General features: G+C 40.9%; 2 protein-coding genes across 9 annotated transcripts in view; one reads left to right on the forward strand and one right to left on the reverse strand.

Moving 5' to 3' along the window:
- Positions 1–26,269, forward strand: part of Med27 (mediator complex subunit 27) — a 419,500-nt gene that overhangs the window by 161,826 nt on the left and 231,405 nt on the right. The window lies entirely within an intron of this gene.
- The window catches only part of Dysc (whirlin protein dyschronic), a 132,161-nt gene that overhangs the window by 64,252 nt on the left and 41,640 nt on the right, over positions 1–26,269 (reverse strand). For 6 of the 8 annotated variants that reach the window (XR_013102705.1, XM_076908089.1, XM_076908088.1 and 3 more), the window contains exons 2-4: positions 24,354–24,701; positions 22,220–22,569; positions 6,342–6,472 (exon numbers count right to left, since the gene is read on the reverse strand). Coding sequence is in view for 7 of the 8 variants with exons in the window: in XM_076908089.1 (XP_076764204.1) it covers positions 6,342–6,472; positions 22,220–22,569; positions 24,354–24,676 (804 nt within the window). In the remaining variant the exon portion in view is untranslated. Of the gene's footprint in view, positions 1–6,341; positions 6,473–17,789; positions 17,802–22,219; positions 22,570–24,353; positions 24,702–26,269 lie in introns of all 8 variants that reach the window. The other 2 variants (XM_076908085.1, XM_076908086.1) reach the window with 2 other exon arrangements.

Consider the following 26,269-nt stretch of genomic DNA (forward strand, 5'->3'; position numbering starts at 1 on the left):
CAGCGCTATCCGCGGGCGGTCCTGGCACACCGGAAGTTTAATCCGTGGATCGTCGAACTGGGTCAACCATTTGACCCATGCGCGATCATCGAGGAATCGCGGCATCTCCAATTTCCGGAGCCACCTTGGGTCAAGGCCTCGCCACTTTTCCTTTAATTAAAAAAAAAGCCCGCCGCGATCACGAGACCGTTCCCATTCACCCTGTTCCATCGAGACTCGCGATATTGCGATGCAAAGTGTCCTCACGCTCGCCAGCTGTACAACCGCGAAGAAAAATGAACCCTTATGAAAAAATGAATCGCCAACGATGATATAAGGCTCTTGGCGCCAGCCTTCGTTCTAGAGCAAAGTGGTGTAAAAAAAAAAGAAAATCCATCAGGTACACGTGTACTAATTTCATGCTCTAACTTAAGAGGTATAGTGCCACCGTATAGACTTTTTCTCTTCGCGTACACACCACAATTCAGTTTCTACCCCCTCGTATTATTCAATTTGATATCAGTTTACTCTGTCGCAAGGTCTATTGTATTAACCCTTTGCACTCGGATGTCCCCTCAGAGGGGACATTGCGAGTCCAGCATGTTACTTAAAATTGGTCGTGTAGCGGCTAGCAGTAAGGTACAATAGAAGACCTTTCGCTACAAACGACTAGCACGGTTTATGGTATGCGCAGCAATCAAGCCATTTTTAAGGAACCGTTTTAAGCTTTTAATATTTTCCAGGCATGCGATAATTAACTTTCTCTAACGGCCTCGATGGCACATGCGGAAGCCATAAACCGAGGATTTCCGAAGGGTCCACTGCCCGTGGCCAAGCTACCTTTGGTCACTGGCGCAGGTATTAGGCCCAGCAGTAATCTCGCTACATAACCCAATATGGTAGCAACAAAGTCAGCCCCCACCAGAAGCACCACCATCCTTCTGTAAGAAGGCGGTGGCCTAAAGTAGGAAATATTCGGTGATTGGCAAAAGCAGCCAAAACTGAATATCCAATCAAAAGGCGCGAGGAATGTAACGCGCCGACGAGGAAAATAGAAAAACAGCAAGACCACAGTCTCCGCTGAGAATTCCTCAGAAGAACATCAAATAAAAAAAGCTCTCCAAACAATTCTTCACTTACACCCTGTTTAGAACATCCTGAACACGCATTAACAGCATAAGAATTCCTTCAATCGTCACATCAGAATTGATCAGTGATTAAGGAGGTTAAATTTATTCTACCGTGTACTTTTTGAGAAATGCATATTTCCCTGAAGTTTCCATTAGAAATTTTCTATTGTTGGTAGACGTTAGCAATAGTTTCTATTTGCAATACTTTCTACTTTAGCAATAATTTATTATATATTGTTAAAGTTTAGAAAGACGTCGAGTGCAAAGGGTTAATTAATTCGCAAATTCCGTTTCATTCCTCTCAGACAAGGGATCAGCCCTTTAAATGAACGAGCTGGTTCGCGAACCGGTTGCTCGTAAGTAGTATCCTCCACGAACGAGTCTAGATTACAACGGCTCAAGAAGACACGATCGTGCAGGCTCGCGATTTTGGCGTCGCGCGATTGCCACTGGTAATCCGTTGGAAGAGATTCTTCTGCGCGGGCCAATCTTGTTTACTATGCTCGATTCTCTTTTCTCGGATGCGCGTCGCGAGTTTCAAGGCCACGCGAGATTCGAGATCCCCCATCTCATGGGATTGAATTTCTCCAAGCTTTTCAGACGGACAATAACTTTGTGAGGAGCGAGAGAGACACAGGAGGGACACCGATACCTTCCTTCCTGCGAGTCCGAGGGAGGTTGCAAGAGACGTAACGTAACCGAGGATGGCTTGAGTTTTCAGAAACGTCAGAGCGTCGTTGCGAAAGGAGGTCCTTTCTCTCGACCTTTTACGGTCCAGCCTTTGAGAATTTCTCTTTATCCTAGCGCACGTACTTTCGTATTTTTGTGCAGCAATTTTCTAACGGGACGAAGAACGAAGTAGTATCGTGCAGATTGAAATGTGAAATGGAAACTGTAAAGAGATATGCGAAATTTGTGAGGAATCAAGGAGAATTAAGGAAGATTAAATCTTGTTGATTGAATTAGGGGTGGAAATGTGTCCCTCTGTTCAAGGATAAGAGTTTTATTTGAAAAATTTGGTTTTTTTATTTGTTGGGAGTAGAAAAATAGAAGATACGGAAATTGAAATTTCAAACAAATCAGTTCAAGCGCAAGAGCACTTCAGAGCATAGACTGAGTGCCCCTTAAATAGTAAAATTTCATTTCCGCCTTGAAATGGAAAATATAAATCAAGGTACAGAAGTTAATTACTGTACTATAGGTACTGAAACGAATTTAAGAACTAAACCGAGTCATAGTGCAATCAATTCATTTGCCAAAGCGTTTAAACTAAAGAGAAATTAAATTTCAAGAATTTTGAAAATCGTGAAAGAGTAACTTAATACGGAGAAATTAGTAATTAAAATTCTATTCAAAAAGAAAAGAAAGAGGATTATCCTTTAAAAGTTTCATATACATAATCGTAGAGGAACAATTCGAAGTCCCGTCTGTGCGATTAAAGTTCTTAAATCAACTTAACGTGGTTGTCTAAAAGAGGGAAAGAGATTCAAATGCATCTCGCCGACTAAAAGAAGTGATTAATTTAAGTAATAACGTCTTGGCTTTTTTGCAACGATTAATAAAACTTTTATTCTGTTTTTAATATCCTTCAATCTCTAACATTGATCCTTCATCCTGAATAACATTCTTAAATTAAAATGGAACCCTTATTTTCTTATTTAACCTTATTTAACCCTTATTTTCTCAATAAAAGTTAGAGAAAAGAGTTTTACAATACCAATAAAAAACATCTTGTCTACTTTTCACTTCAATCACTCGCCAGAAGACAAATTCCCACGATCCTCAAACCACCAACCAACGTCACTTGGTCGCCTCTAAGCAAACGAAAGCAAAGATCGACCAAGGATAGTCGCACTCGAAGGACGGCTAGATTTTCATGAAAAATACTCAAGAAGAACACTGGCGGCAGTCCACGATTTAGAGCCACATCGAAGAAGCACAAAGATAATCTGAATACATAATCCTCCACTTCTGTTCCAGCCTACTCGAGGCTAAGGATGGCTGCGACCCCGAAACAAGGTCGCACGGCTGTCTTATTATTATTATTGTCCGAGGGCAACGAGCTGGTGACTCTCTCTCTCTCTCCTTCTCCTTCTCACCTTACCCGAACTAGTCACGGAGCGCCGATAACGGCGAACGGGTCCGTGTATTCGAAATTCCGAGGTGGTTTTCACCGCGCTACGTGCCTCTTCACCGAGCCAGTCTGATACCCTGATGGCCCATTGTCGACGGGCTTTTGTCTAGAAACTCCCGAGCTACTACGAGAGGCATGACGAGCCACCGGATCCAGAGATACCCATCAGAACCGTTTACACCAGAGATTACTCGTGGCGTAGCTCCCAGCGACGGCGACGCTTCCCTCCATCCGGCCAGTCGATAGTTCTGCCCTCCTCCTTCCTCTCGAACGCGAGCCACCCGCCCCTCCTTCGTCTCCTTTCCACCATCTTTTTTTTTTTCGAACAGAGCGAGACCTCGCGGTTCATCGAACAAAGCCATCGATCGAAACCATGCTGGTGGTTTTCACCGAGCCTTTTGTTAGATACGTCTTTTTCGAGGCAGGAGAGTGGGGAATCCGCGAGGGGACGCTCCGCTGCGATTATCCCGCGATTCACTCGGTTCTAGGTTAATTTCGTTCCGTGGCTGAGGCTGCGTAATGCTGCGAAGGTTTCTTCTTTCTGTTTCTTGTCTATTTTCCGAGGTTCGAGCGAGAATAATTGATACGTTGCGTTTTGATGGTATTTTTATTATTTTTTTTAATAAATTGCTCGACTGATATCTCGATGTAATATTCGAGGCAGGCATTCTGGTTTCGTTTAAAAAAGCTGGTGATACACTTTAAAGTTTTGCTATAATCCTGGCGTTCCCTCAGCGAGTTGGTCCGCAAGTTAAATTAAATAACGCGCAGGATCTCGTGAAAATGTTCGCTGCAAAGTTGGTGCAAAAATCGTTTACTATAGCGAGAGGAATCGAGGGAAGCGACGGTTGGTGAACTGGAAGTCCTCGTCGATTCTAAACCAACGATCTGGAAAGTTGAGAGTGACCTTGTCGGATGACGAGCGAATCCGAAATTGCGAGCGACAAATGTAGAACAACCCTTTTCGAGAATGATCGAGGAGAAAGATCTTATCGAGTACCTTTCGAGATCGATCGAAATCAACTTCGAAGGAAGCGGATAGCAGCGCCTTCTTCTTTGTTATTAGCTTCGAGATTCGTCCGTGTCTGTTTACTAACCTCTAACTCGAGCTCGCGTTCTGTTTTTCGAGCGTTGCATAACTGTTTACCTAACTCTTTTTAGCTCATTAAGCTTCAGCCTTAGTTAGAAAACGGCAATTGAAATTTACCGTAAGATGCGAACGAGAAAAGATGTTCGTCGTAGCTTGAATACTTAAAACAAACCAGTACGATTCAGTTTTCTAAAAAAAACAAATTAAGGAGCTTACTCTTAAAGATGGAAGAGAAAAGTACGAGATAAAGAGTATTTTATCAGGGAAAAGAATTGAAGTAAAAATAGTTGTTTCGAGGAGAAACAATTTGAGATAAGAACAAGAAAGGTCTTCTGAGAAAAAAAGGGAATTAAAAGGAGCTGTTGTTCTCGACAGAGGCACAGAGAAGGCTGGGCTTGAAGAAAGGAGAACGCTGAGCAGGTTCGATGGATAACACTCATCAAAGGAAATCGCCAACCCCACACCCCATATAATCTAGCTGAGAGCCCGGGTGAAATTCGCGATCGATGGGGTGGCTCTTAAGGTCGCTCATAAATACGAAACTGCTACGATCGATCGCGCATCAATGCCCAGGATAATTCACCGTCGTTGATTTTTAGCCGCGATCAGGCACGTAGCCAGCGAATCGTGTTTAGGGAAACGTTCCAAAATGGAGGGGGTTGATGTAACCGAGATTGCGCTCGCCTCAGATTGACGGTGACTATCGTGGAATATTGATAGCTGTCGAATCTGAATACCCTATTTGTCTTCGACTACAATCCAGAGAAGTGCAATCCCCGTTGAACGTTGCGGGTATGTGCATTCGTTTATGTAAGTAACACTTTCTTCTCGAAGTGAATCGCGGTGATTCATTTCGAGAAATTGAGGAATACCAATATTCAAGGAAGTAGATACCGTCGACTTGCGTCAGACATCGTGCTGGTCGACTTTCACTGAGGAACAGTCATGGGAAACTCGTTTTCTTCTACTATCTCCTCTTTTTTTTTAGTTTATAGATATTTAACTGTACATCTGAATTGTTTATAGGAAAATTGAATTCACAGATTCTTTGATAAGTTGTAAGTAATTAATTACTTACTTAATTACAGTTAAACAAACTACTATGAAACTTTCGCTTGTGTCTGATATCTAAAATTAGTATTAAAAATTATGAAAAATCTAAGATTGTAGTTAGAAATATATGCATGCGTGTATGGTGGTTCATGGAAGTATTCGAACATACATAACTTTTGACAAAATAAATATATATGCTAGATTATATCACTAAATAATAGAAAATAGTTTATACCAAAATCCTGACAGTTCAAATTTTCGACATGTGAAAATCCAAATGTCATTTTAATTACTTTATTCACCTTTTTAATATTTACAAAAATCAATTGAATTTGGAAACTAAACAAATACTTAACCTAACGTAATCTACTATAAAGAAAAAATTATCATTAATATATAAAATGTAATATTTTGTTAAAAACTATTGACAAATGCTTCCCTACATTATTTTTCCACGAGTATACGCGTCTTTATGTAATAATCTCAATAAAAAATCATAACAAAAGTGTTTCTTTAATCAATCTTTTCTAAACTTCTTGTATAATGAAAACAAATATGTGAATAACAATAAACAGGGTCGAAATACTTTGTCTACTTGTTTTCGCCAAAACCTTTCAATCCAACATTACATATATCACAACTTTTTAAAAACAAAGTACCCGTTTAGTTTTCACATTTAACTCATTTGTATAAATATTAAAAAGGTTAATCAAACATTAAACTAACTGTCGTGAAATATCGTTAAATTATTTTCAAACTTTACCAACGCAATTTCAAGACATCCCTCTCTCAACATCTCAACACCACATTCATTCAAGCACTTCAGTTTACGACGCAAATATTTCGTTCGTAAAAAATCGCAAACGTAAGCGTTCGAATACTTTCACAAAGAACCAAGCGAGCTAGATTCGTAACGTGTATCAGTATCGCGTCGAAGACGACGGTAAAAACTCACTTTGAGGGCCTCCTCGTGGGTCACCGCACGGAAGGGTGTGCCGTTCACCTCCAAGATGGTGTCTCCTGGCCTGAGTCCAGCACGTTCGGCCACCGAACCTTCCTCCACCCTCGAAATGTAGACACCCACCCCTGAGAACAATTCGCATACTTTCCATCAGGCCGGAAGCTGCCTGGCGATTGGTCCACGACCAGTGCTGGTTGAAACCTTCTACCCAGGACGCGTCCCTTTGACCATTTTCGCGTGCGCGTGCTAGAAACGCGTTCGTGACTGGCAAACAAATTATTTAAAAACGTAGCAGCGTATAAAAATGGGAGAACCGATCGCATTACCGACCATTTATAAAAATACACGTTACAATGAATAGAATCAAAATATCGTTGCCCAAACAGATATCTGCTTCACCCTCTTCGCCTTCCACAATCTGTATTTTTAAATTTTCCATAGCTACACAAACATTATTTGAATTAATAACGACCAAATGCGCGGGAATATATCCCTCTTGTATTTTTAACGAAGCGATTTTATCGAAATCGACACGAGCATGGAAATAGACCAGTAGACAAAAGTGAGTCTGAAATGATACGATATTAAGCGCAGAGGTAAATTCGCCACGATCTCGTATCACGAGCCTCCATTTCGAGACTCTATAAATTACTGCTGGAGAAATTGATCTATCAGAATGCGAGAGGGTGGCTTGTTCCGCGGAACGTGACGGCTGAGAAAACTCCCATTTTAACGCGCCACTGACGGATACGCGGCTTAAACCTTGTTCTTCGCCGCGCGTGGAAACGTCATGGGTAGAAATCGGGTCGTTTTTGTGTTGTCGGAACGGAGCGGAGAGAAAAAGAGAGGTACAATAGGAAGAGGAATAATAGAGAGAAGGGGGTGGGCGCAGAACGATATAAAGGGACGGAAGTAGAGACAGAGAGGGGGCTGGAGAAGAAGAGAAAAAGAAGTATGCATACGAAAGGAAACGGGGGAGCAGTAAAATGCGGATGCAGAACAGTGAGATTGCTCGAAAACAGAGATTACGATCCCGTGCCGGTGCGTGTTCTCGTGTGTGTCTCTCGCAGCGTGACGGAAGGGACATGCAAAAGATTTTTCTGCGGAAACATTCGTGACGATGATGGAGCGCCTCTGACCTTGGCCACATTTTTAATTACACTCGAAAAACTGTGCGCAGTTCGCGACTCTTATTTTCACTCTTTGCGATGATTTCGTGGATGACATTCAAAAAAATACCAAACCAAAAATCCAAAACCATATACGAGGGGACGTAAACTCGTAAAGATGAAAAAATGCAACAATTACGAACTAAAGATTAATTGCTCGCGTTATCCGTCGATCGATCGTTTAATACCAGCTGTACCACGGAGAGTCGATTAAATTTCTTCAGATCGTCTTACCAGTTTCACGAAGAAAGGCTAACTCGAATTAACGTTAATTGAATGAAACGCACTCGATGCTTAACGCTGTACGCGACGCCTCGCGCGGATGGAAGCGTACGCGGTCGGTGGATAACGATTTGAAAGCAATCATTGATTTTCCCAATTAAAACTCGCCGCTACGAGAGAGAGAAATTCGCGCGCCGCTAAAGGGTATGGATATTTCCGCAGAAAAAGTGGGATAATAGACGGGCGCGATGTTCGTGGGCTGGTCTGCTGGATATCTGCACGATTTTATCCGAGCTCGTGCAGCGGGAATACGTTGGAAACGTTCATTCGATGCATACTTCGCCCGATTAACTTCTCCCTAGGGCACGCTCTTGGGCCTGTGAATCGGCCAGCGTCCAAGCTCGTTCGAGCGCCACGTTGCTCGCGCGACAGCTCCGCCATCTCTTTATTTCTTTCGCATCTGCTTCTTACGAGGCAGAAACGCGTTGCGATCGTGAGCAGAAAGCGGAAAGGCGTTCGTTTCACCGCGAACGATCGACTTCTGGGACAAATCGTCGAGTGATCGACGACAGGTTCAAAATTTAGTTGAAATGGCTTCGTTTACGGTGAAGTTAGTCGAGTTAGTTCGCTTTGATTACGTAACGCGACTGGTTAGACGCAATAAAATCGAGACATCGTCTATTTCCGTTGCTTTTGGCTCCGTTTTATCGAAGTAATGTGCAAATCGCGATTGGACGGTTGGCGAACGATTGGCTTCTGTCGAATTTACATACTCGCGATGGAGTTTCGTAGTTCTCGATGATGAAATCTCGATAACAAAAGGATGATACGGTAGAACGAATTCAGAGTAAAGTTTCCCCTTGTTCCCAAGAAGAGCACGGACGCGAAAGAACGCGGCTAATCCTCGTTAGCGCGGGCTAATTAGGCAAAAGTTCTAAGTAACGGGGCCGTAGTTGATGAGGTTCTACGCCGCGTACGTTACGATGCATTATACATTACACAAATTAGCCCCAACTTAATGGCGATCAAGCTGAGCCAAGCGTTTACGCTATCTTTTCTATCATTTTAATTGAATCACGCGGCAAGACCGTGTTAATTAGCTCATTAACCGGTATCTAAGATCGCGAAACGTATTGTTAAGTTCTTGTATACACCGTTACGTGAAACTGCGCGACGAAACTTTCGTTCTGCGATTTATTTAAATAAAAACAAACAACTGACACGGTTATCGAAGGAATATGAAAAGTATCGTTTCTTAATCTGGATATTCGATTAAAAAAATCGAGTTACGTTAGCGAAGAAGTAAATATTCGCCAAGTCGATTCTTCTCGATAATTTATAATAGCTCCACCACAGTTAAACGCATTTAATTGAACATTCGATATTCCAGTTACGTATCTCCACGGAATAGCAGAGAAGCAAACTCGATCAAACTTTTTGCACCGCTTTCTAACAAGTCGCTGAAGATACGAAAGGGCATCAAATTATTCCTATCGAGCGACTTTCTCCGCGTCGTCGTCCCCAATAGAGATTCTAAATAAAAATCCAAGCATTTAAATCGGTACAAGATTTAATTAAAACTGACTGAGTATTTTCGCAAGAAACAGGTCGCGAAGTTCGAAACCGTCTTGTTAACATCGAGCTTGATCAAATGCTCTCTGGAATACCAAAAAATTTCCTTGATTCCATTGAATTACAGAAGCCAATCGTTGTACCCACATCTGTACCAGTAATTAGCATCGAATATTGTAATAAGAACGAAAAAAAAAAACATAAAACACGAGAATCGTAATTTAAAATGCTGATTATACTCGTAGAATATATAACAGCAGAGAATACTTAACACTAGATTTACCAGACTAGTCATTTTGACTGATTAGGCAATTTCAATTAAAAATTCCTACTGCATTTGCTTTCTGAAATGATGTTATGACTTTTGTGGCTATAAGTGGAGAATACATTTTATGAACTTAATATTACTTTATATACTGGGTTGTTCGGAAAGTAGTTTTATTTTTGTCATACTAGAGAGAATGAGAGTAAATAATGGCATTGATTGAAGCAAACCGTCGAATCACGACGCGAGATATTGCTAAAAGATTAAATTTGTCGAATTCAACCGTTCATGATCACGCGAAACGACAAGGTTACGTTTCAAAGCTCGATATATGGGTACCTCGCGTTCTTAAAGAACGAGATTTGCTCCGTCGAATTGACATCTGTGATTTGCTCCTCAAATGTCAAGAAAATTATCCATTTTTGAAGCGAATCATAACTGACGACGAAAAATGTATCGTTTACAACAATGTGAAACGCAAGCATTCATAGAGCAGGAAATATCAACCAGCTTAAAGGATCTCCAAAGCCGATATTCATAAAAAAAAAGTAATGCCCTCTGTTTGATGGGATTTTAAGGGAATTATTTTTTTTTGAGCTTCGACAATTTCACAATTGACTCGAAAGTGGCCAAATTGAATATCACTATCAAACAAAAAAGGCCTAAAAAAAGATTAACAGAAAAGGTGTGGTGTGCCACCAAGATAATGTCAGACCTCGCACAAATTTGGCCACTGTGTTCCACCATGGATCTAGCACCTTCAGATTATTACCTATTTCGTTTTTTATCAAATTTTTTAGACAGTGAAACTTTACTTCAAATTAAACATATACTACTACCAGAAAGATGGCAAAAGGTGTTGAATCAAAATGGTCAATATATAATTTAATAAAATATGATTTCCTTTTTTTATAAAAGAGACGAAGTTACTTTCCCAACAACCCAATATATTCGTAACAAATATATTTTTTGTTATTGACACTTATACCATTACCAGACAAAATGACTGATGCATGTTTCTATGAAGAAACTCTGCAATGAAATGACCTTATGCAGCTATAACAATTTATGGGTACTGAAATGTTTTATCGTCACAGAAATTTGATTTCGGGAGAATCATTAGATCGATGTAGTACATATAGAGGCCCATGTGTCTTTCGTTCGTTCCATTATCTGTATTGAGCCGATTATGGCGATTATGGCGATTACGCGCAGTATTTATTTAGGACACGAGCCCAGCGTCGCTGTTCACTGCAAACGAGACATTTTTTTACGAGCATTTACTTTGTAAGTGCACGAGGCACGAACAGTCTTGTTTCGAGTTTCATTCAACATTCACAAAATAAAATCTTACTCACGTTTATCGTATAATTCACGTTTATCCTCACAGTGATACAGGAAGCCTCAATAAGCATTTTTTCTAATACATCAATCATTCTGACTGATTTTGGTAGAAATAAATATAGTTAAATAGCTGGTAAATCTAGTGTTTATTTCGTGGAGCAAAACGCGTGTCGTTCGAGAACACCACGAGGGTGAAAATAAGGAAGTATTGAGGGGAAAGGGAAGAAGAAATTCAGCGCTCGAAGGAGCTGAACGCGTCTACTGCCCCGAGGATCATGGGAGTCCTTTGGTAATTGATCTCCTTCTGTGTCGACGACTCGTCCCGAGCGAGCAAGGATTAATCCGCTTGATAAAGGAGATAAGAAGAACAATGAGCTCGTTACGCGAGGCTCGCGATGCCCCCGAACTTGCGTCGTCGCGATATAAGAAAAACTCCTCTTCGTGTCCCGAGCCCATTTAAGAACAGATCCCCGCCTCCAGAACGGCTTCTACCTCTTTGCTTCTTCATGGGGTGTTCGTCGATCACGATGACATCGACGATCGCGAGGCTTCGAGGTCCTTTTGCCAGTATCGTTTACGCGTTCGTTCTGTTTTTCTAAATATGGCCGCCATTCGACCGTGAATCGAATCGTTATTGCACGATCGCGTCACTGATTTCGGCTGTTAATATATAACGTGATCAGTTCTTATGAATAAATCATGAAACCTGTTCCATCGCTAGTTTTTGCGCTACTATGAGCAACCTGTGACCTTATATAAGATACACCAATGGAAATCTACCTTCTCTAAATGAATAAACAAACGAATACTTAAATATATAATTGTACATTAATTTTCCAATGCCTGCAAAGCTTCTCATCCAAGCTTTCTCATGGTATTCCTCAACGTTCGTCTCCATTCAGCAATTCACGAGATATATAAATCCTGTTCTAAATTTTGCAAACGTGATTAAAAAATTCTTTTGAATACCGCGCGATAGCTAAGAGACTCGTTTATTACCAGTTCTAGCGTGTTCCTCGACGTTATTTACAGCCACGGTATTTCAACCGTTATTTCGCTCATTCTTCGTCGTTTCTTTCTCCTTTTTTGGTTTTTTCCCCCTTCTGGAATTAATTTCCTTCCCATGGTTAACTCGATCCACCGGCCGCCTTAAATGGGCTTCGTTTAACACCTCAGAATTTCGCGTTCTCTCGGCAGCTGGTAGACCCGCTGGGACGCGATGCAAATTACCCGGGCGCGTACACGCGTAGAGGCGAATAGACACGGTGGTCGTGTGTAACGTTGTTTCCCGCTATAGAAATTCACAAACTACGCGCATATGCATCATACACTGTCATGCAACGAAACGCCGGCGTGCTAAGCCTAGAGGAATTCTCGGCAGCCGTAATTGCGAGATGCCGACGATAAATCGTCGGAAGAGTCGAGCAGAGGAGAGAAAGGATTCCACGAAGGATTCTTTTCGTATCGAGAAAACGAAACGGTACGCCAGTCGCGCGCGATAGCGATTATTAACTGGTCGTCTCTCTTCCCCTGTTTTTAAACGAGCCCTCGCCCCCTGGCGATTTTCAAGATGAACGACGTCGCGGCGGACGTCAGTCGATTACAACGCGCGCTACGCGACAACATTCGCGCGGACGAAAACGAGGTCGTAGGAAGCTGAACTTTATCAAACCATTCGACTTTTTTCATTCGCCGTCGGTTCTTGTTTCCTCGTACCAGCGTCTGAACAAAAGATACGATCCGCCCTAGTTGCGCTACTCGTCTCGCGAAACTTAAACTAATAAACATCCCCCAGCAAAACCCACGCGTGTTCTCCTCGTCTCTCACGTTTTCAGATTTAGCAACCACCACTCGCGGCAGCTGTTCCAATATCTGATGCGATCCTTGCTCGTTAAACATCTGTTGGTTGCTCCAAAAATTACAAGTGCATCCTCTTTACGAAATATGATTCATTTTTGGTTCGATAAAATAAAGAGAATGTTTTTTTAACGATTCAAATGAAATTTAGCGTTCTGAAAACATCGCGTTCCCTAAAATAGCCTCGGTTATATCACATGTGTGCTAGTTTTAACGGAGGGGTTGAACTACGAGGCTTCAGTCCCGTCCTGCATCGAGATTTCCACCATCTCTCGGGATCGAGTCCTCTCGACGAATCGTCTGTCGATCGAGAGGAATTCGCGAGACGTTTCCAGGCTAATCCGTCGTTATCGCGTGCATCGTCCAACGGAAGAACTCTCGATAACGTCGATAGAAGGAGGATAGAGAGAGAGAGAGAGAAAGGGAGAGCACGCGCGGCAGCGGCCATGGAGAAATCGAGGATCGAAGCGCGACGGAAACGAGGACAACGAGCGGACCTCCGTTCTGACCTCCGTCGAGGACCAGTCGCGAGGTCAGTTGGAGGGCCACCTGTTCCCACTTTTTAACGATCGTTCCGTTCGTTCGACCGTGATCGCCCACGATTACGATCTGTCGCGAGCGATTTTTTCCACTAATTCGATCGTTACGAGTTTCTGCAATTTCGCGACTGCACGGAGGACGCTCGAGAGTTTCAACTGGACGAAGAATTATAGAGCTACGCGAGAGTACGAGTCTGTCAGAGAGCGCGCTCGACGAGATGAATAACGAGATGGAATGATAATATTTGGAGAGAAAAGAAATATGGAGTAGCGCGAGAAACGGTGGAATTCTGACGGATTACCTCCTCGAGTGGTTCGAATGGATGTTATTTAGGGGCTGTTATTTCTATTTTTCAACGTTGCACTCGTTTTTCTTCGAGAGATACGGAACAGTCACGAGGATAAAGATACACGAAGGATTTGAAAAGTGGAAAATGGAAACTGTACGATTAACCTAGTCGAGCGAATTGAAATAGCACGAAGAGCGGCTAGTTCGCTATTCAACATTAAGATTTACTTTCGCTGAATTAAAAAGTTAACGAGTCAAGAAATTCTTTCCACTTTTTAATTTTCATCCGCGTTACTCGAAATGTTCATCTTCTCTGAGGTACGTGTTGGAGCACCTAAAAGCTTTTTTCACTAACTTCTATACATTTTTAATACTCGAGTTCTATAAAAAAACGTAGCAATCGATAATAAAAGTTCATTTAAACAAAAGCTTCGAATAAAAACGTCTAAATAAAAATCTAAATTATCTCCAACCCTTTTCGACCCTATTCCCTACAATCGCGTTTTCTTCGATGGCTGCATGTGTCGCCACACGAAACGTCGAAGGACGAACATCCACGAAGAAAAAAAAAGTTATATCTTTCGTTAAACGAAAATCTCTCTCTCTCTCTCTATTTTAACAGTGGCTTCCTTTCTCTCTCGTGCTGCTGGTCGCCCTCTAGTCCCAAGCCCGGCCGATCTGCGCATAACACTTTCATGCGACATCGATCGTTACTCAGTGTGTGTGTGTGTGTATGCGTCTGTCTATGTGTATGTATAAACATATGACCGTGGATACTCGAAAACCATCGGGAGATTGGAACGGCCACGAAATTCGAACGATACGGGAAATTAGGTTTATAATGGCACCCGTGGTTCCCCGGGACTCTTCGAGACGATTTAGGGGGAATGATTCAACGAATTTATTTCGTTTCGCGCAATCTCATCAACAGATTCTCATATTTTCTATCTTTAGTAATTATTTGCAACGATGTTTTTCTATTTTTATTTCTCACTTTTTCTAATCAAGTATAAATATATTGCGCCATTTCGTTAACAGATTCTCATACTTTCTGTCTTTACTAATCATTTATGTCGATTCTTTTCAATTTTTATTTCTCACTTTTTCTAATCGAGTATAAATATGTTACGCATTATTTTCTTCTTTGTATAATAGAATTGTGTATTCGTAAATAAATAAAGATTCGCATCGACGAAAGAGGATTGTAATGAAAATATAATGAATTGGTTTGTAAAGTTAAATTTCTACGATTGAAAAAAAAATCGCGACGGTAATTTTAATTAACCAGTCAGCTATGTTTGACGAGTATACTCGTCTCAGAGAAGTAGACAATGTTTTGTGTCATGACGAGTTTACTTGTTAATCGTGTAAAGTAGGAACCATTGGCTGTTTAAATTGTAATTTTCATAAAAATTGAAGCAAATTCTTAAATTTCAAGATACAAAGAGATACATTTCAAAAACAAATAAAAAATATTAACAATTTGAGATAAACTTGTGTGTTTCAATATGCACTGGCTCATCAGTTTGCATAACAAATTTATTTATTTGCGATGATAACGTTTTTCAGATGTGAAAGCAAGAATCGAAAGATAACTAGTCCATCCTTAAAGTCTGCGACTAATTTATAAAAACGTTCTGTCGAATATGATCTACAATTAATCTCGATCCAATATTACACTACTCATCGATAAACAATTCTACACGAAAGTGTCCACATTGCTGTAAAAATAAAATTAGACAAGAATTACAATGTTAATTCTTGACTCGGTGCAAAGTCCTTGGTTTTCTGAGTAGCACCACTCTACAGTAGCAATTTTTATTTTTAACTTTCATAAGTATTTGATTTTTCCTTTTTTTCATTTATTATAACTGTAGCAGTTGGATTATTTCAACGAGTCAACGTAAAAGCAGAAATGCATCTTGTGTGTTAAGATATATAATCCTGTACATAAGCAGTGAAAGAAACCTATCTCTCCGAGTGAGCCTCCAACTGTTTGTACCTTGCGTGATCATTTTTTTTCTTCAGCGGAAGAACTCCAGATTTTCTGTGTCCTTCACTTTTCATATAGCTCTCGAAGCGTACAGACGTTCTTCCACGTCTTCAAATAAAGTATATCAGGAAGATTTCATTTTCTTTTATCTATATCCAATATTAGTATATGTTAATGTTAAATGGATAAATAAATACCAGTAACAAAATAGTTAATTTTGTAAAATAAAACAATACTTTAATAACGACTCGTTATCATTTGATTTTTGCAGTACAAATAAGTATGTTCTGTTAAAAGATGGCGCCATAGCTGACTGGTTAAAAGCAAAAGAGCCTCTTAAAGCAACAGCGTCATTTTCACGATTAATATCAAACTCCATTCGAGAAACGTAACGTGTTACACTGACGATCGATCCTTGCCTTCTGTAAACGAGCAAGCCTGAGACGAAGAGTATAACAACAAAATCCTTTTTCGACGTACCAAAATACAGATCTCGTACAGAAAGGTACCAAGGACGAGCTAATATTTTCGCAAACGTTCAACCGTGGACGTTGATCGTTCCAAGAAAGGAAAGTTTGACGTCGCTCGGACTACGCTTTAGCAGCAGCATCCACGAACGTTCCATTTTCCAGCGAGGCTCCCGCTGGTGGTACCACGATTTTTCAAACGTACAGGGAAACGCGGAGGGCGGTTCGAGGAACTGGGCGATATACTTTACCGCGTGGAATTACGTGCCCTATATTTAGGTCGCCAGTAAATCGTGGATATTCTTCTATTATATGTAAAGGTACCAGCGGCTCATATTTCCTCCGCGCGTGACGTAAAACGGTGAACAAAATGAAAGAATATTCTTCGTCTTCCCCAATGAATCCTTTTAAATCCAAACGTAAGCATTCCCTCTTGAAAAAGCTCTATGAAACAAATGTTTCACAAGCTACAATAGAACCACGCTTAAAACAACAAAATAATAGCCGAATCGTTATCCCACCGATACTCGTTGCTATAGAAAAATCGCGTCCAATATGCACGCAGCAAAAGTAAAACAAGAAAATAAGAATTATCGATGATCGATCGACACTCGTTTTCAATTAGACGACGAAAATCGAGCAACGCGAAGAAAAGCTCTTGAAAGACGTCTAAGACGAGGCCCCAAGGGGGACTACGTAAATCATGCGGTCGTTATAAGCGATAGGTTTCGAGTCTTGGTAACGATTAAGGCGACCACGAGATCGCGTGGTGGTCGAAGGAGGCTCGCGTGCTATGAATCAAGCCAGGCCACCGTCAGGTTATAATTCGTATCGATTAACGATCGTCGATCGATGGGGATATAAATCGACGGTGGTTCGAGTCTGTGGAAAAATCACGGATCACTGGGTAAAGGTAGAAGTTCGTGCCTTTTAATCACGCTTAACGTAATTCATGCCGGTGTTTCGCAACTTTTTCCGACCTCCTCCGGCTCGTCCATTTTTTTTCACCGCGTTAACGACGTCCGTGGAAACGATAAAGCTTGATATATTCAGTGGCCGACCGGGTATCGCGTTAATACATCAGCGTTAAGCTCTGTCCTTTAATACCGACGGAGGAATTTCTTCAGTTTCGAGGGAATTATATTACAAAATTCGCGAAATGACTAAAAAGCAACGATTACGAATAGTTTGTTCTCTCGTTCTGGTATCAAGGCGGGTTGTTGAGATTTTTCGTTGAAAGTGATCGTAACTCTCGATAGAAAAAGTGAGACTTGCGCTCCTGTTATTAAATTAAATTCGTTGGAAATTGAATGAAGTTTCGTCAAGAGAGTCCTGGAAGTTTGGAGGAGTGTTTCATTTTGTAAGAAGCCTGCGAAGTGGTAATTATTGATGGTAATTGTTGAACTTCTGTGATTCTAACGGAACGTTTACCTCTACTACATCAAAACGTTCCTGTCATCGTAGAAATTCGAATAAATCCGAGTAAACATTTTTAAAATTCGTGCAAAGTTTGAGCATAAAGGTAAACCCTTCGGAAAGTGTGTAAAAAGAAATAGAGATCGCGAAAGCGCTTCGCCAATCCCCCAATGGTTTATCGGTTTGAATAATGTCGATGCTTCTCCTTCTCTCTCTCCCCTCGTTTCACTTTCTCGCTCTCTCGCACTCTTAATCGTCCCATTTTTTTTCCTTACATTCTCTCCGGGTTTCGTACGGTTGATGAGTTACCTGACTGCGCTTCTGGTATAGCGAAACAGAAAAGAAGAAAGACACACCGCCAGTTGGCTTATTTCGATTTCGTCCGGCTCGAAACGACGCCAAGGTCTCGCAGTCGTTCCTTCGAAAATTACCAATCGTCCATACGACCTACTTTTTCCTCCTCGCGCTTTTACGTGCGAGTAGTTCATGGCTATTCATAGGTGACGACACTCTGTCTCGCTGTTTTTCGACGCGCGACATCATTAATCCCAGAAATGAAAGCATCCAGCGTTTACCATATCCTTTTTTAACTCTACAAATCAGCAACTCCGCAAGTTACATTCTTACATTTAATCTATCGTCTCGATTACTGTCAGAGCTGCAGAAATGCTGGATTAATTAGCGATTAGTTAACAGTGCTTCGAAATTCTCTTGGGGATAAAGAGAAAAGTGATGACTCCCCTCTGAGGACGGAAACGTATCGATTAATTTCATGATCGAGTTAAGAGAGGTCTTCGAAGGAGCCACAGGGACACCCTAGCGTCGTTTCCGGCTGGTGAACGATCTCCCCAGGATCCACGGTAATTCACAGCGACTCGCGGCCCGTTTCACGCCCGAGATCTCGACGAGCACCAAGCGTGAAGCGGTCGTTTACGGTGCGTGCGCGATACGCCGTGGTCGTGCGTGAACTTTACGAGACTCGAGACCGTGAAACCGGACACCAAGGATCGGTGGCCCGTGGTACGTGGATCCCAGACGAGGACATTTCTATTTATCATTGGCGTACGCGGGGGAACTTCTCTGAAAAACCGCCTCGATCAGCTTTTATTCGAGCCATCTCTCAATTCCGGCCCGCTCGTTGATCGTGACCCTCGCAATTAGTCAAGTTTTTATCCGCAGTGACTGTTCTTCCTTCCATTTTTTCTTTTTTTTTGTTTTCTTTCTGATGGAACACGGCTTTGGTGGAGTTGAATGTAGAATACTATTTAGGTTAGTGAAATGCAATTTTTTGAACATTAATATTGCAGTGATTACGCGTGCTTTTATATTAAGAGTTGCTCGTTCCATTAATTGTTTCTGATTATTATCTCAAGCTTGTATCAACTTCCGTCGCAACTACTATTTTAAAACTCCGTATTTACTTCTCTAATTACCCGTAAAAAAGCCTCGCGCGAAAATCGATATAAAACGTGTTTACACCCCACAGTTTGCACAGAATCACTCCCCTATGTTTACTCGACAAAACGAACCACCCTTTTCATGGGACGCTAAGAACGAGCTACGCTGCTCGCACGTGCCTTACAGTTAGAAGGTTCAAATCGAACGAAAAACGAACGGAAACTTACCAATCATAAACTTATGTACGCTCGCAAAGGCGCGATTACTCGTTCTAACATACGCTTCTTGAACGTACCTCGCGGCTTTTGAATCAGAGGCTCGCGATCCACGTTCTGTCCTCTTCTCTCGTAATCCTCGCGTGCACTCCCCGCGGACACAGAACGAGCGATACGATCCACGGTTAATCCGTTTCGCCGTCAAAACACGCGGCGGAAAAATCGACGGCGACGAGCCGCGGGCAATTAGAGATGCGCCATTAAACGCGTGGCATGGTATCGTCGGTCAATTAGTCGGTATCGCTAATTATCCCCTCGAACGATCTCTGCACCCCAGCCGTTGCTTTCAGCGTTGCAAATAAGCAGGTAAGGGGGTGGCGTTCACGCCACTGGCGAACCGACCGCGTTCGCCACTGATGACACTCTTTGGTAATCAACGACAGGGCCCGCGCCGCCGTTTAATTGTCGGCTTTGAAAATACAATTTACACGCGACTGGGTTCAATTGATAGCTGCGACTGGACGACGGTAATTACGTTCCTGGGATACTTCAACAGAGATCTATTATCTGGGTTACATTGGTAAGTTGTTGCTGAGATTGAAATTGTAATTCTAAGTGGATCTACGATTTTCTTTGTCGCCAGTGAAATTAATTCGATCAATTTCGGAAGAAAGAACAGTCGAACGAAGACGTTCAGATTTTTTTACGACACCTGTGTCTCCAGATTTTATGGATAATAGTACGTAAATTTCAAGTAAGTTTCAAGTTCAAAGTGTCATTTCAAGTCAAAAATTCAATTCAACGTTATCTGAATAAGGAATTTGATTGGACATTTTAGATGTTTCTCAGAGAACTCCTACGTACGCGTGGATCTCGACTATCTCTTTTATTTTTTCTTTCATTTCTCTTCCTTTCATCGTTCATCGATCAGTGAAACGAATGGTGACTTTCTTTGGCGCAGCGAAACTAACAACAAGAGGGGAGAAAAATCGAGGCGAATACGTGATCCGACTGTAGCACGCTCTTTCGTTCGCCCTGGAGACCGTAGCTGGAATGGAAATGGCGCTTAATGATCGAAAATATGTTCCCTCCCCCACGGCGTTCCCTGCTCGACGGTTTTCGTTTTCGCGACGATCGCCTTCGAATCGAATTGAAACCGAGCGCGATTACCACCACGCATTCGAATATCGCTCGCGAAGCGATCGTGCCATTTGCATTGCTTATTTACCCGATATTTTCTATTTTAATAAAAAAACAATACAACACGAGAAGCAAATATTGAACCATTAAGAGAACTTATTTTATATATTATTAGTTACTAATTTAAATGATGAAACAATTAGCCCAAACTTAGTAATTCGAAATACGTGAATATTGCAAGGATTATTTATTTTTTCGTATTAATTCGTTGAGATATGAATCAAACATTTGTATGGTACGACTTTTCGTTAATTAACGTACGTTCAATGGTGTTTCGAAACTGTAGTCGAGTTTGAGGCTCGAGTTGCAAGTCGTGGAACAGAATCTACGATTTAATGGCGCAGTAGATGCCGCTAGTTTCTTTATTGCCCATCCCGTGTTCGCGTACGTACGAACGGGTGGGGGCTGTTCCGTTCGAGTGGCGATAAGGTTCGTCGCGAGAACGACAACGGTGGAAATGAACGATACGTGACAGCTGTGCTGAAGCACAGGAAGCACAGAGTATCTATAACACGACGACTGCCAACGAAAGAGGGACGAGCCTAATTAGAAACGCGATAGAGAAGATCGCGATGCGCTTCGCAATGCAATCCACATCAATTGCGATTTCATCCTGACGCGTCTAACTTTCCTCTGCCGAGTTTTACGTGAGATCTCAGTAAAGAACAGACATCGATCTATATTCGTGGAGAAAAGAAAAAAGAAATGAACGAAAATCATGCACTGTCATGCATCGAGCGTGACGGTAACTCTGAGACAGAGTGAGAGGAAAGCTTGAGAAGGTGATTTCTTCAACCCTAAATCGATTTGGAAAATGCTATACTAATATACGTAGATATGTAACAACGAAAATGAAAAAAATATCGGAAGAACGTAATGTCGACTAGCGAGATATCAAAAGAGAGTGAAAAAGAAACGACGAGAATCTAAAAAGGAATTCTAAAAAGGAAAATGGAAGGAATTTACATTTGTAACAATGCAAGCTTTTGCATCGTTTCAAAGGGAATACGAAAATCTTAAAAAATAACTGGTACAAGTTCGCAGAAATAAAATGAACAGAACTAAGAGAGAATAATTGAAGAAACCTTCCGAGCTCAACTTTCAGACACTGATATTATTCGCTGTAAACTTAAGCTAATGGTAGTCCATTTTGAGAACTATAAAATAGCACTCCTTGTTTGTCAGAAATAGACTCACATTTTCCAAAAGCTTAATTTTTCAACACTGATAAGTACGCACTTAAGAATATTTGCTTTTTTTCACTTAATGAATATTTTGTTTTGCGTAACCCTTTATAATTAATAAAAAGGAAAGTTTGAATTTGAAAAAATATTAGATTAAATAAAATTACTATATAAGAAACTGGATAATATGTAGAATATTCCTAAACATTATTACGCTTTTATCTTGCTAGGTAAATTCTTAAAACTTTGAAAAATTAATCATTATTTTTTGCTCAATGTTATACACCAAATGAAGTAACAGAAAACTAAATTAAAAAATATTTAGATGTAACCCAAGCTTTTGACATACTATATATATTACCTATTTTCCAAATTTCATAGAAATCCCATTATTGATTATGAAGATATTATTTGTTCTTTAAAGGGTGCACGTTCTTCATATCTCACACAGATACGAATTCAACTCACGCAGTAATCCGCCCCATAGTGCATTAACAACACCATCAAAACCGTGAAAATCCATCAAAAATTCCCCCATCATCAGTTTTCACTGCCAACCTTCAAGAACCAAACGGAAAAACAAAAGAACCATCAACTCTTCTAATCGCAAGACAGATTTAAACAACGAGCAATCGACTTCACCTTCGACTCGATCTCGTGAAATCGCAATTGATGATGGTATTAGGCAGTTGTACGGCGACTAACGAGCGAGACAATGAAAGTCACAGTTGTCGGAAGATACCTCGATCTTGAGGCGCGAAGTACGGCGATGGAGGAAGCCTGAAGGTACTTCGGATCTCACCTGCGTCCTTGCCACCCTTCACGCAGATCCCAAAGCCATGGTGAGAGTCCGGGGGATCTCTCGTCATGGTGATTGTCCTTACGGTGAGCTCCTGCAGGCTCAACGGCTGGGAACTAGGCGAGGTAGGCGGGTTCGTCGCGTTCGACTGGGACTGCTGCGATTGCTGAGTCTGTTGCTGCTGCTGCGACGTCGACGACGGGGTGCTTCTGACCGCGGCCACGCTCGCTGGCGAGGACGCTGGTGTCCTTCTGTCGCCCGCTCGACGCTCCGACACACCATTTCCAAATAATCTGCCGTCAAACGTTATTATTACTATTTTCTAAATGATCACCATGATATTTTAACCAGTTAAGTGCGTTCGACGTGTATACTCGTCGAATCAAATCTCTACTGCGGTGCGTTTCACGTGTATACTCGTCGTGTAAAATAAAAAATTACCATTCACTATGAAAACTCGAAATCTCAGTAAAATGTAATAAGAATATTATTTGAAAGTATGTTCCCTTTATATACATGGCTTAAAATTTTGTAAACTATTTTCGTATTTTTCTTGTTTATTCTTGCTATCTTCCATTTTTCTTGTTTATGTATTTTATTATTTTTTGACAATCTTCAAGCTTTTAGTAAGAATAACGTATTCAGAAACGAATTGTTAGTCTTTGTGACGAATAAAAATGCAATCCTTCCTCGTTTTTCGTAAAATGTATAACAGTACCATTTGCCCTGCGTTCGACGTGTATACACGTTGTTGCTTGTTTTTAATTCCGCACCCTGTGGTGATCTATTGAAACTAAATTCCACAGTTAACTGGTTAATGGTTCGATGTCGAGTGAATTGGGATCCTCCAGTGTTTTTCGTAGATTCTTCTAAATTACGATAAATATATATAAGTTCAAGAAGTGTTGTTGATAAGACTTCTTCACGAGGAACGCTTTAAGTTCTTAGTAACCGATGGAACTATACAATCCTGGATCTAAATCTAAATTTTAGTAGGTGTTAATTGTATTTAGTGATTATGGATTTCAGCTGTTTGGTTATTTTTCAACTGTAAATTTAATAGACAGGTAAGAAACCGAGTTAATATTGCATTGTCATCCATTTCTGAGCCAAGTTTCAAGTTTCAAGTCCCTGGATCATTAGAAAGTTAGTTTAAAATTAATTGGAAAATAACAGACAAACAGATAGACAAGAAAGCTAGTTAATAAAGACGTTCTAAAAAGAACTCAGAATCTCTATTTCTAACATTAAACCTTCCTTTGAAAAACTTTGCTCTGCAAACAGACCCTAATATATAATTTTATAAAGTTGATTATTAAATGTATTGTGCAATACTGATACATCCCATTTCTAAGTATAAATATCGATGAAAATGTACATTTTATTTTTTATTATGTCAGCATGTATTTTTTTGTTATCCTTTCAGTAAAGCTGTACCGTATCAGTGTGAACGTGTATTTTATTTTTGCATAATACATTTAATAATTACATACGTCCCATTTCTAAATATAAATATCAATGCAAATGTCTATTTTACTTTTTATTTTGTCAACATGTATTTTTTTTGTTATCCTTTCAGTAAAACTGTACCGTATCAGTGTGAACGTGTATTTTATCCTTGCATAATACATTTAATAATTAATTACATACATCCCATTTCTAAGTATAAATATCAATGTAAGTGTCTATTTTATTTTTTATTTTGTCAGTATGTATTTTTTTTGTTACCCTTTCAGTAAAACTGTACCGTATCAGTATGAACGTATATTTTATTTGTTAATCTGTTCGTAACTATAATCTTTGCTATCCTTTTAGTAAATTAATCAATTCTTTATATCATTTTATTTTTTCTTTTCAATATGCTCACGATCCTTTACTATTATCGCGCCCTCCTAAGAGGGTACGCACCCTAGGTTGAGAATCGCTACCCAGAGGACACCGCAGATTACCACCCTCATTGTATTATACATCACGTCCAACTTCCACCAATGGTTATCGTAACTTCAGTGAACTCGGTTAATAGGAGCAATTGTAAAAGTTGATGGCGTCTGTTAATCTTTTGGAAGCGACGGTTTACCTGAGCACCTGCTCGGGTGAAATGGCGCCAGAGGCCCCTGTGGTGTGCCCCCTGTGCCTGTACGGGGTTGTGTGCGAGGAGTGGTGATGGGGCGCGCTTGGCGGCCTCTCGACGATCGTGTAACTCGTGCCTGGGGGGCTGTAATAACCCCTATGCTGGCCGCCATGGTGCCTGCTGCTCGGCTCCAAATCCTCGGCCTCGTAGCAGCCGGTGGTACCGCTTCTCAGGAAGTGGGTGCCGCTGCGCAGGAAATGCGACCCGCTACCACCGCCCCACTGCAGCTCCTGCAATTCCGAGCCGTAATCCTCCGTGCTGCTGGCCATGCCTTTGGGATCCGTTTTGTCAGACCTGCACAGAAGATTTGCTCGGTTACTTTTTGTCAACCGCTCGACTATGGGAGACGTCGAGACGTCCCAGTTCTATCATTGTCTTGCAAGAAATGCTATAATAATTAAACCGTTCATCCTTATTCAGACCCTCGTCTTAATTCACTCAACGAGACATTTGGCTACCACACTCCTAATTTCACAAATCCTGCAAAAACTCTAACCGACACGTAGCAGCAATAAACTCGTAAAGCAACAGGACGTTGTCTCATCCTAGATTTCAAAATTAAGTCTCCGTAATGAACCTTCAAATTGCATATATCATATATCTGACCGTTTTATTGTTTTATTGTCTGCTCTTCTCTTCTTGTCTCCTCCAAGTTCCCGAAAAAGAAGCAAAGTTATAGATTTTCCATCAATAACGTCTCATCTAATTGCCACACCCTTGACCACTCCTCCTCACGAATTCACTATAAAATATTGTGACTTCATCGCTCAAAAGCTTAGTAGAAATTCAGATTCAGACACATTAGAAAATACGAAAAACACTTAATCTTTGTCAATTCATTTTAAGTCAAATATAATTATTGTTTGTTAAGAAATCGTGTAAATTCCAATTGTATCTACCTACTTCCCTATTACTGCAACACGTATTAGGGCGCATGTTGCAATGGTGACGAAAAGGGACGTGATGAAGATTTACGCCCTTCGTTCGCTTATCAATCGAAAATAAGCCTCATTGTAACGCGTGCTCAAACAATCATACAGGTAGTGATTCGTTTACAATGTACGTCGGATATGAAGTGTGATACTTTTCGTTAGGCATACTTCTGTGAAGAAGTGTATTCGAATAATTGGTACGCTGGAACGGTGTTATTTGTTTCTTTGTATTCTGTATTGTTGCTTTGTAATCTTTTTTATGTGACTTGGGCATTTACAGTATTATAAGTTTACGTTTTCTAAACACTATTAAAGGCGCAAGATTTTTCAGCGCCTACAGCATCACAGACGCAAGTTTTCTAAGCGTCTACAGTATCACAAGTGCAAGTTTTCGAAGCACTAATTTTCTATGTGCAAACTTTCTAAGCGCCTACAGTATCATATGTGCAAGTTTTCTAAGCGCCTTTAGGAGCTCAGAGTATCAAAAGCGCAAGCTTTCTAAGCGTAAACTTTCTAAGCGCTTACAATATCACAAGCGCAAGTTTTCTAAATGCCTCCAGTATGATAAGCGATCGATTTCTAAGCGCAAACTTTCTAAGCGCCTACAGTATCACATGTGCAAGTTTTCTAAGCACCTTTAGGAGTTCAGAATATCAAAAACACAAACTTTCGAAGCGCCTAGAATATCACAAGCGCAAATTTTCTAAACGCCTGCAGTATTATAAGCGCTCCATTCCTAAGCGCAAATTTTCTAAGCACCTACAGTATTACAAGCCCAAATTTTTTAAATGCCTACAGTATTAGAAACACGTCATTTTTAAGCGCCTTTAGGTCCCCACAGTATCACAAACCCAAGTTTCCTAAGTATCTTTAAGCGTCCACAGCATCAGAAGCGTAAGTTTTCCAAGAGCCTACAATATCACAAGCACA

Source organism: Xylocopa sonorina, chromosome 17, assembly GCF_050948175.1.
Source record: "Xylocopa sonorina isolate GNS202 chromosome 17, iyXylSono1_principal, whole genome shotgun sequence".
NCBI classification, from domain to species: domain Eukaryota; kingdom Metazoa; phylum Arthropoda; class Insecta; order Hymenoptera; family Apidae; genus Xylocopa; species Xylocopa sonorina.